This window comes from Hydra vulgaris, chromosome 01 (assembly GCF_038396675.1).
Source record: "Hydra vulgaris chromosome 01, alternate assembly HydraT2T_AEP".
Taxonomy (NCBI): Eukaryota; Metazoa; Cnidaria; class Hydrozoa; order Anthoathecata; family Hydridae; genus Hydra; species Hydra vulgaris.
In genome coordinates, this window is record NC_088920.1 from 19,247,501 (window position 1) to 19,260,362 (window position 12,862).

The 12,862-nt window shown below is 24.9% G+C and overlaps 1 protein-coding gene across 1 annotated transcript; it reads right to left on the reverse strand.

Moving 5' to 3' along the window:
• Nucleotides 1-11,795: 11,795 nt before the first annotated feature.
• LOC136074182 (general transcription factor II-I repeat domain-containing protein 2B-like) lies at nucleotides 11,796-12,269 on the reverse strand. Its single transcript, XM_065786486.1, has one exon. It carries the CDS (start codon nucleotides 12,267-12,269, stop codon nucleotides 11,796-11,798), a length of 474 nt encoding a protein of 157 aa, XP_065642558.1.
• Between the last annotated feature and the right edge of the window lie 593 nt (nucleotides 12,270-12,862).

The following is a 12,862-nucleotide window of genomic DNA, read 5'->3' on the forward strand; positions in this document are numbered from 1 at the left end:
ACAATATTAAAATATAAAGAGTTTTTTCAATGAAAATACTTGGAATAATTTTCGATGAAGATTGAAATTGGAAAAGACAAATAAAGCTAGTCGAGAACAAAGTTTCAAAGACTCTGGGGATTATGTACAAGACAAAATATCTTTTGAATAAATTATGTTTATAAAATTTATACTTTTCATTTATACATAGTCATTTTTTTTAATTTTTTATATTTAGTTTATTTCGTCATTTTCATAATAAGTTATTTACAAAATATTTTGAGTTAAGATATGACCGGAGCAGGCAGAAGACAAAAGTCTTATCATCTAGCCCCGTTGTATCGTTTACACTATCAATTTTTACAATATCAATAAAATAATATAAATACTTTTAAATAAACATTTTACATTTTTTTATACATAAAAAAAAAAATATATTTGTACATTCATAAAAATATATATGTATAAAAATAAAGAAATAAATACAAACTTAGATAAATAAGCAAAAAAAAAAATATGTTTTACTTTTAAGCAAACGAAAGAAAAGTTAAGAATTGAAAAAGAAGATATCAAAAATAAAATAGAATTTGAGATATGTCATAATCAAGTAACTATTTTTTAAAAATAACTTTGAAAGTTTGAAGTGAAATTAAATTTTTACTTTAAATTGGAAGGAATGAGTTCCACAAATGTGGCCTCCGGTATGCTATTGAGAAATTAGACTGTTTTAATAAGGTTTTTGGTACCTGATAGTTATGCAATGAATGCTTTGTTTGATATTTATGATTTATAATAACAAAAAGGTCGTCAAAAATATTTGGCAGCATACGATATTTAAATCTAAGCATGAATAAAAGAATACTGTAGATATTTAATTGATAAACACTAAGCACTCCAAGCTTTTTAAGCAGTGGATTGGCATTGGTGTATTTATTAGCATTTAATATAAGGCGGCTTGCTTGTTTTTGTTTATTTAAGATTCGCTTTAATTTTGATGGATAAATGCTGGCCCACGCAATATTACAATAACTGATATATAGCTATGGATAAACAAAAAGTAGATAAGTTTTAAGCAGTTTTTATCCAACATATGTCTTATCTTGTACATAATTCCAATATTCTTTGAAATTTTATTTTCTATTAAATTAATGTGGTCTTTCCAACTTATTTGTTCGTCAAGTAAAACGCCTAAAAATTTAATGCTGAATGTTTGTTGTAAATTAGTTTTTTTTATTGAAATATTTGGGAGTTTTAGGGGCAAAGTTTCAGATTTGGAGGATTTAGAAAAAAGAATATATTTGCTTTTAGTTTTATTTAGAGAGAGTTTGTTGGCTTTCAACAATTCGTTGAGGTTGTCAAGCTCACGATTCATAGTGATAAAGATTGACTCTATGTTTGAGTGGGTATAAAAAACCTGAGTGTCGTCAGCAAAAAGATTGAAATTTAATACACTAGAAAATAAGTAAATATCGTTTATATAGATAATAAATAATAAAGGCCCTAGAATAGATGTGTAACTCCGCAAAAAATGTTTTCTAGTTTCGTACAGGTTTTGTCATAAGATACACATTGTTTGCGATTATTAAGATAGGAAAAAAACCATTTATAATTATTATTTTTCCACAGTATCGAAGGCCTTTGAGAGGTCAATAAAAACCCCAAGAGTATATTGGTTGTTTTCAAATCCGTTTACAATTTCTTTAACTAATTTAATTACTGCATGTTCTGTCGAGTGCCCTTTTCTAAAATATATATATATATATATTTATCTAAAATATATATGTAAGTCATATTAACTATTGTAATATTGCCTGGGCAAACAATCATTCATCTTTTCTAAAATTTATTTATATAAAACAAAAGCAAACAAGTCGATTAGTTTTGGGCGCAGATAGATACGAAAGTGCCGAGCCGTTACTCAAGAAAATAAATGCTCTAAACGTATACGAACTAAATATATACCATAACTTGTTATTTATGTTTAAACTTCAAAATGAAACAATTCCAAAATATTTTTTTAAAAGTTTCACTCGAATTAATCGTAACTTATTTAAAAAATATGAAACAAGACACTCAATGAGTAATTACTACATCCCACTAACATCACTCAAAAAATCTGACGTCTCGAGTATATGCCGCTTGTGGAATTCGGTTCTTGACGAAAATATGAAAATAAATAAAATCTATTGATACATTTAAAAGAACTATAGAAAAACACTTACTAAATTTAAACGTTACGTACATTCTCTCAATTTTTAAAAAAATTGAAATAGTTTTGTATTTTTATTTTTAATGTATTTTATTTATTTTTAATACTGTATTGAATATGTATATGCATATGTACCGATTTGTAATTTTTTATTTGTTATTTTTAATATTTTTTTCAATTTTTTCAATTTTTTTTATTCTTTATTAACTTTATTTATTTATTTATTTTTTAACTTTTAATTCTTTTTTAACCTTTAAATTTTTATTTTTTTCAAACTTATTAATTTCACTCTTTTATATAATATTGAAGATGTCAAATTTTATTGTATTTTTCTTTATTTCAGGGGCTTGATGATAAAACACTTTGACTTTGACTTGCCCCAGTCAGCTTGTAGTTATATATGTTTGTTTAAATTTATAGATAACATTATAAATGTGTAAAATGACGAAATAAATAATAATAAATAAATAATTCAATTAACTTCTGACTCTACTGAGATAATGAAGTCTGTCTTTTTTTCTGATTGAAGTTTTTGTGTGAATCTGAAAAAAAGACCGGCTTCGTATGAAAATACAACCCCATAAATAAAAGCCTTGGATGTAAAAATGTTTGGTAAACCACTCGGCGCAGCTTGTCCGTTAAATATTAAAACAATTAAAATGGTTTGAGAAAGGTATCTAAAATACAATTAACTGTTTAGATACAGGTGTTTATTATAAAGGTTGTTAAAAATACAGATATCAAAAATCAGTAATGCGTACATCAATTTAACTATCTTACTGATTTAAAAATAAAAAGCTTTATCCTATTCAGCTCTTATGTAAAGATCAAAGTTGGACGAGTTAGTTAGCGAGCTTAATGAAAAGTACTAGATGAAAAAAACACGTAAAAAAAGAACATTTTATTAGCTATAAAATAATTAGATAAATTTAAACTTTGAAGTTTTCAAAGTAGTTCCAGTAGAATTCAGTTCTAAATTTATTATTATCATATGTTTTCTAAAATAATTCTTGGTTATTAAACTAAGGTAGAGCTGGGCATATAGGGACAGTGGGGCACAATGCGACAATTATGCCTAAAGCCTTATATCACAGCTAAATCTTTTTTCTTTTTCAAAAGTTTCTTTTTGATAAAACATTTTAAATGATTCTGCTTCATTATTTAAAAATAAAATAATATTAGAAGTATCAAATGCACTAAAAGGACTAAAATTCATTAGTAGGTTTGCAAAAAAACAAAATTTGCATGTTTTCGTAAGCGAAACAACTACAAAAGATTTATCTTGAATTATTACTAATTTGCTATATTTAAAAAAGTCTGTATTTTTTAGACAGTAACTTTTATCCTCTTTTATAATCTGGTTTTTAATAATTTCTGAAAATTAACTTTTTGAATAGTATTAATTTTATTAAAATTACTTTTGTACGGCATATATCGGGAAAACAAGTTATTTTTATAATTATAATTTTTATAATTATAATTTTTACCATTTCGTGATGTTTTTACAGCTCGATGAATTTATTTTTAATCTAAAATATTATTTTTCTAATTTAAAAAGACAATAATAATAGTAATAATATTAGTAATAAATTCAAATAACTTCTTATTTTTATAACTTAACCTAATTATTAATAGTTTTTAAATTAAACAAGATGGTAAAAAGTTATATAAGAAAGATCAATTATCCAAAATGGGATGAAATGTAATTTTAGAGTGGACTTCGAAAAAGGGACTTAGAAAAATAGGAAATAGAAAAGTTGCTGCTACATATGGCATATATATGCTACATATATATATATATGCTGCTACATATGCTACATATGGCATATTTAAATTTGCTTAAAGAATATTTTTTGTGTGATTTATGTGATCCATAATATTTTTTGTTTAATTTTTAAATTTAGTAATCGTTACTAATTTAATAATATATACTAGTTTTGCCCTATATCTTTTTTAAAACATTTTCTTTAGTTTGTTTGTTTAAGAGTAATTTATAAAAAAACACGATAAATAATTTTTTTTAGTTGTCAATTCTTTTTTGTGGTGTATGGGCGTGTAGTTTTTATGGGTATATTACTTTTTTGAGAGTTTAATGCGTGAACATGTTTAAATTTATAAAATGCCCTCATTTTTTATCATTTCTAAAGCTTTACAATTAAGAATCAACTGCTGCTTTTTAACTTTCCCGTGTTGCCCCACCCACTTGTAACCACCCACTTGCAAAATGTAAAAATTTTGCTAGTCTAGAGTTTTGTTACTTTGGTTGTCGTAACTTATTTAAAAAATTTTTTTTTTGCTTTTTTATTTTTTTATATCAATGAATTTTAGGAAATTTATAAAAAAAACAGTGTTAACTGTTTGAACGTTTATTTGTTTGTGTTAACTGTTTGGTTGTTTATCTGCAACTTTTGTTTCTTAAGTGTCCCTATATGCCCCGCTATACCCTAATAGTTTTTTCTGAACTTTTGACCTTTAACTTTGACGACTAGCTAACGAACTTTATTAAACAAAGTATATTAAATTTAATATACTTTGTTTAATAAAGTTTATTAGTTAGTTTGGGATTGTTTTGAAATTTTTTAGAAATTCATTAATGTCATTGATTAGCAAAAGGCAGTAAGACAGTTTTCATAAAACAACAACAACAAAAAGTACAAAAAATTTAAATAAGTTTTATTTAAAAAAAAAGACGATTTTAAGTGGTTTGCTTATGGGTTCTATAAAAGCGAATCACGCGTCAGAATATATTTTTACAAAAAGATTTTGGAAAAATTTGTTTAACTAAAAAATCTAAAGTTACCAATTTTTCTCAACATTAGAAATTGTGAGGTTAAAGGTTAAGGAAGTCTAAGAAACAACAACTTCTTCGAGTTGCCGATAGAAAATTTGTTTTTAGTTATTAAATACTTTAAGAACACTGAAGGGGTTCACCTAATGTGGTGCATTATGAAGGGTTCACCTAATGTGGTGCATCATGAAGCAGTTTAGTAATAAAAGATGCAATAAAAAAATAAACTATACTTTTCTTATACATATATAAGAATAGTTATTATTTTGTTTTTCTGATATCTCAAACTGATATTTATTATAAATATGTTTTTTATAAATATTATAAATAATATAATTTAACATAGGGGAGACCGGGGCTAGTTGGCCGCAGGGGAAGTTGACGAACTGCGTTTATCTTTAGAGCCTTTCATCAGAAAGTGACAAAAATTACACAGAAACTTTCTTATTGAACATTTCATCATTCACTGTAGTATTGTCAGGATTCGCGCATGCGCATGGGAGATATTGAGATTTATGCGTTTTTTGGATAAAAACGTAACTTTTAGAACATTGCTTCCGTTTTACTTTACAAAGAAAATATTTAATCGTATGAAAAAAAAAATTATTGTAAAAGCTCCAGTCACAATTGGTTTACTATATCCAGTCAGACTTTTTTTTCAAAGCTGCTGTTTTTCAGGATCTATAGACTGTTTATTAAAAAAAAAGTTTCACGGGGTAAGTTGACTCATAGCATTTACTATGGGAAAAATTATTTATTTTTATAAAATTATTATTATTTTTTTTCTTAATTTTTAACAATATTGAAAAAATTTATGCTTACAAAAAAATGAAAAAAAAATTTTTTTTTTAGTTTTTTTTTCACAGATAAAAAGTGGGCTACTGTTTGGCTATACGGACAAATATTTGGTACCAACTAAAAGTAATGTTAAATTTTGGGATAAAATTGTTGGAAAAATTAATAGTAAAAAAAATTTCTATCAATTTTGCACTTAATGGTGCATTAATAATCATATTTATAGTTTGCGAGAACTTTCCCCGTGGTGGGGTAAGTTGGCGCAATTTTTTTTTTTTTTTGGAGAGCCCGAAAAGGCCCAAAAAATTTTTTTTTGTAAATTAATGAAAATTTTATAAGTTACCCTAATCCATACTCTTTAAGACTACACTTTAATTTTTTTTAAAAAATGTACTGTTAGGGCAACAGAGCTCATAGAATAAAAACCGAGCCAACTAGCCCCGGTCTCCCCAAATATATTTTAATCATAAATATTTTGCTAAATATGTAATCTGGTTATTTTTATTTATTTACTTAACATGTAAATGATCTTTCTAAATTAGCGTCTATTGACTGATATGTCCATTCATCTAGTGTAGATAAATTAATATCATCGTCGCTCACTTCGTCAAATGGATCATCAAGTTTGTCGTGAACACCTTGCAATGCAGAAAAGACAAAGGCTATTAGCACTGAAATGTAATAAGGTGACCATTCGTTTTTAGTCTTTTTTCCTAAATGTACAAAATATGGCGAAATAAGAGCTGGTAAAAAAAATATAAAAATTTTGTTAAATGAGCGAATCGATCTTGGTGAACGATATTCTCGAATAATTCTAAGCCGCTCAAATGCATAGTACATTGAATTTATAACAAGGTGGATTCTTGCTACAAGAGCCGTATTCGTTGGCAAGTCACTTTTTCTAACTAATTCAATTAACTGAGAGGTATCGCTAAAATTTTCGTATATTACATCAAGAGTTCTTCTTCTTTTTTCTGTCCATTTAGTCATTAAGTATTTGCGAGTGTAATACAAAATGCTCTTTATTTTAAGATGCACTGTCTGCATCCATAATTTTTCCAAATGTGCTTCCTCTCTCCAATCCCGCATACAAAAAAACCATGACATTACAGCTGCTTTTAAATTTGCCAAGTCATCTAAAGCTTTCTCCCTTCTTTGAAAATCAGCATTAATTGCAAAAGCAAGCGGAAATACAATAGGTGATACAAACAAATGAACATATATATCAAACGAATAATTATACCGCGTTGAAAGGTATACCGCTCCAATTGCCAGTGTCATCTGAAATAACATCACACAGTTAAAATGTTTGAAAAAAGCTTTAATTGTTTTCCAGGTAAAAGTGTACGCTAAAAATTCGTTACGATAAATTAGTCTTTTTAGATTAACACTATTGAATCTTCGTTGTAATGACCACTCAATAATTTCCTCGCGTCCTTCTTCATCTATTATATCCCAAAAAAGAGTTTCTCTGCGTACGTTTCTTCTGCTCTTCATTTTATTTTCTCGTTATCATTAACAGCTCATTTTATTAATTTAAAATCATATTTATGTCCAATTTATAATATTTTACGTCATTATGAAATTGTTTGCATTTAAATCTGAAATAACAAAGTTAACTTTCTATTGGCTTTAACCTCTTAAATAAAAACTATTTAGTATATATATATATATATATATATATATATATATATATATATATATATATATATATATATATATATATATATATATATATATATACATTTATATATATATTATATATATATATATATATATATATATATATATATATATATATATATATATATATACATATATATTAGTAGAAAATCACTTAACAAAATTTTTTTTCATTTTACACTGTTTATATATATATATATATATATATATATATATATATATATATATATATATATATATATATATATATATATATATATATATATTAGTATGTTCTACAAATAGAGAGTGGTATTAAGTTAGTAAAAACAGTTACCAAATTTTTTTCTTTTATTAAAGAAAAAAATTAGGTAAATTTTAAAATAATTAGATAAGTTATAAAATCTTTATATAATATATATATATATATATATATATAGATATATATTAGTAAAAAATCACTTAACAAAATTTTTTTCATTTTACACTGTGTTTATATATATATATATATATATATATATATATATATATATATATATATATATATATATATATATATATATATATATATATATATATATATATTAGTATGTTCTACAAATAGAGAGTGGTATTAAGTTAGTAAAAACAGTTACCAAATTTTTTTCTTTTATTAAAGAAAAAAATTAGGTAAATTTTAAAATAATTAGATAAGTTATAAAATCTTTATATAATATATATATATATATATATATATAGATATATATTAGTAAAAAATCACTTAACAAAATTATTTTCATTTTACACTGTGTTTATATATATATTATATATATATATATATATATATATATATATATATATATATATATATATATATATATATATATATATATATATATATATATATATATATATATATATTAGTATGTTCTACAAATAGAGAGTGGTATTAAGTTAGTAAAAACAGTTACCAAATTTTTTTCTTTTATTAAAGAAAAAAATTAGGTAAATTTTAAAATAATTAGATAAGTTATAAAATCTTTATATAATATATATATATATATATATATATATATATATATATATATATATATATATATATATATATATAAAGATATATATATATATATATATATATATATATATATATATATATATATATATATATATATATATATATATATATATATATATATATATATATATATATATATATATATATATATATATATATATATATATATATATATATATAGATATATATATATTAGTAAAAAATCACTTAACAAAATTTTTTTCATTTTAAACTGTGTTTATATATATATAAATATATATATTTATATATATATATTAGCATGTTCTACAAATAGAGAGTGGTATTAAGTTAGTAAAAACAGTTACCAAATTTTTTTCTTTTATTAAAGAAAAAAATTAGGTAAATTTTAAAATAATTAGATAAGTTATAAAATCTTTATATAGTATATATATATATATATATATATATATATATATATATATATATATATATATATATATATATATATATATATATATATATATATATATATATATATATATATATATATATATATATATATATATATATATATATATATATATATATATATATATATATATATATATATATTTAGAAGTTTTTAAATTTCTAAAATTTAGACTTTGAAAGTTAAGTCAATACCATTTCGCTATATATACTTCAAAAAACTAAATATTTTCAATTGGATAAGTTTCAGTTAAATTCGATTTATTTATCAAGAGTCCTACCAAGACAAAATAAGAAATCTTGAAGAAAAATTTAATGAAATAATGTCAAAAGTTACTAGTTGTAAAAAGTAGCTCAAAGCAAGAACTAAAGCTGAAAGATACAAAACACATTATAGTTAAAAGTATATACTATATACAATAAATTATAGTATATATCACAAACTATACTGTATTTCACATCATAATTTATAATTTTGTATGTGTTTATATTGAAAAACATTTAACATATTAACATGCACGAGATTTCATAGGTGTTTTTTTTTGTTTATATCTTATATATGTATCGAAACCTTCGCTTTATTACGACATTTACTTAGTTGGGAAGTATACTGTCCAACTAAGGCAATGCAATATGAATACAACCATATTACTTTGCATAATATGTTTGCACAGCATTTAATATTTGTTCACTGTTGCATCATCATATTTTTAAGAAAAACACATGTTTGGGTGTAACTTAATTAAAATCTGACGTTTAGTCATTATAATTAAAGATTGAGTTCTGAGCAATTTTTTTATAGCGCTTGAGCGATTTTTTCTGGAGATTTTAAATGAATTAGTTTTGTATCGGTGCTTGAGAACGGACTGCTTTGGGAAATTCTCTTGGGATGTCGTAGGTTCGCTTGGAGTGTGATCTGTTTTTATTTTGGGGGAAACTGTTGCTTTAACAGGATTACAATGAATAAAACTTGACTTTTTACGCAATCGTTCGTTATCGTTTAAATTTGTTTGAGGGTCCACAACTTTAATAACAAATTTTCTATTAACAATAGCTTCAAGAGACTGAAATGTCCAATCATCAATTGAAGACAGATTTATATCATCTTCCGTCATTCCATTGAAAGGGTTATCAAGTTTATCGTGTACTCCTTGAAGCGCAGAAAATACAAAAGCTACTAATACGGATATATAATAAGGTACCCACTCGTTTTTTTTTTCTTTTCCAACGTAAGCAAAGTAGGGAGAAAGGATTGTTGGTAGAAAAAAAATCAACACTTTGTTAAAAGCACGAATAGATCGCGGAGAACGATATTCTCGTACAACTCTTAAACGCTCAAAAGCCAAACATAACGAGTTAAGAAAAATTTGGCATCGACTAACTAGTGCGGAATTTAAAGGAAGTTTACTTGTTCGAACGTTTTCAATCAGTTGATTCATATCACTAAAATCTTCGTACATGGCTTCAAGAATAACTTGCCTTCGGTGTTTTTTTTCATTTAAAAGATATTCTTTCATATAAAAAATTATACTTTTTAGCTTCTGATGAACTTCATTAATCCAAAAATTACTCAATTGAGCTTCTAATCTCCAATCACGCATACAAAAGTACCATGACATCCCAGCGGCTTTAAAGTTTGCTAAATCATCTAGAACTTTTTCTTTTCGCTGAAAATCGGTATTTATTGAGAAAGCTAACGGAAAAACAATAGGCGAAACAAACATGATAACTTGTATGTTAATTTTTAAATCATAGTGTTTTGAAAGATACACTGCAACTGCAGCTACTACCATTTGAAGGATCACCATAAAGTTAAAATTTTGAATGAAACTTGTCAACGTACTTAAGTTTAAGGTATTTAAGGTAAAAAAATGGTGGTAATAAATGCTACCTTTGGTCTTAAATTTTGACCTTCTTTTAACCGACCATTTTTGTATCATTTCTCTCCCATCATCATCTATGATATCTGAATAAAGGCAACCAAGTTGTGCCATTCTTTTAAGTAAAAAAATAAATAAATACTATTTAAAATTGGATTTTAGTTTCAACTAAGGATTATGTAAACTATATCTACATTTAGAAAGCTTTTGAGAGTGTTTAATAAATTATTATTATTACTATAAATAATATTGTTTAATGATAAAATATTTAAACATATTTTTACTTTTAATTTATAATAAATAAAGTAAAACTATATCACGTTGCAGTTTCAATGTAATATGTTATTTTTAAATAAGTCATGGATACGCTTATTCATAAAATGATAATGAAGAACTGAATTACTTTCAGTTTCTTTGAAGTGTCTTAAAGAGTCACAAGTATTCAGAAAATTAATAAAAGTTCTATTTAACTTTAAATAAGAATACTTTAAAAAAAAAAGGAATCATTTGACGTACTTGAAGTAATCCGGTGATCCCTAGACAAATAACAGCTAGATGAGTGTAGGTTTATCTGAACGATAAAAAAAGTCAAAACCATGCTGAATATGATAAAAAGTATGCTGAATAAGTTAGAAAAAGGTTTAAGACAGTAAAATAAATATAACAATATATATTTAGAACAGGCATATTGAACTCAATTTGGTATGGGGCCTCTTTAGTCTAAGGAAATTTCGTGAGGGCCGCTCATACTAATACTTACCTCTGATAAATGAAGTGTAACTCTTCAACCCAAACTGTCCTTTTACTAAGGTTTGATGTGAAGTAAACAAGATTATAATTATATTTAAAATCTATTAAATCACTGCAATATTATTAAAAAAAGTACAGAAGTTTAATTTTGCATTATTTATTTCACACAATAAAAATGAACAAGGAGTATTTTATAATAATAATAACAAACATTATAGAATTTTAGATTTTACAGAAATTTGACATCTTTTATTCGCTGAAAGCTTTAATAACACAGAAAATCTTAAAAGATTTTATGTCTTGGCTAACTACCATTATGGAATACAAATGTTTATCAGTAAGCCTAGACCTCTCAGGGGTTTTATTTCGTTTCATGTGTGAAAAAAGTTGCTCACAAAGATAAGTACTGCCAAACATTGCACATATTTGAAAAGCAAATTGAATCATCTTGGAAAATTGATGCGGTGGTAAAAATGAATAAAACTTGGGTACACCAACATCAGTAAATTGTTGTTTGAGAACAGAATCACACTGAAGTTCAATTAATTCCATGTGCAGATCTTTATCCACTTTTTCAATATCAAAGTTAAATGGTGAGGTGAACAAAGCAAAATTTGGTTCACGTTTTTTAAAGTCTTGAAACCTTGCTTCAAAATCTTGTTTTATATTGTTTATATTTTTTGAGTAGTTGCTGAACTTAAAATTTGGGTCTTGCAGCTTCATAGATTTGCACGTCTCAAAATGTACCAAATTTTTCTTGTTCAATTTGGCGTTCCCAGAGTAAAAGCTTGGTTTGAAAAGCTCTGACGTTATGTGGAGACCAATTTGTTTTTTCCTTGCAAAATAATGTTCAGATCATTAAGGTGTTTTGTGATATCAACTAGAAAAGCTAAAAATGAAGAAACTTGGTATTTTTTATATCTAATATCTCTTGCCTTTTTGTTTCCAAAAATTAAAATATTTCAGTTTTCAAATGATTGAATGCTTTGAGTACTTTGTGACTTGACCCAGTGAAAAATAAAACCGCGTCCCACATGGGTTCCACGTGGGTTCCGTGTGAGATTGATGGGGTTAACGTGGGACGGATTTTCCCATGTGGTATCCGTATGGAAATCTGTCACTTTAAACTCATGCGGGTAATCCCACATGGATTACATGTGGGAACCATATGGTATTTACTCATATGAAAAATCCCACGTGGGTTTCTTGTGGGATTTGCATGGGAATTTATTTGAAGACTGATAACTAAAAAAACTTAAATTTTAAAATCGACATTGCACGAGTCTACAGTTATATTGTGTAAATGTATTATTTTA

Excerpts from the sequence above, each read along its gene's own strand:
- LOC136074182 (XM_065786486.1), bottom strand. The coding sequence starts at position 12,269 with ATGAAGCTGCAAGACCCAAATTTTAAGTTCAGCAACTACTCAAAAAAT.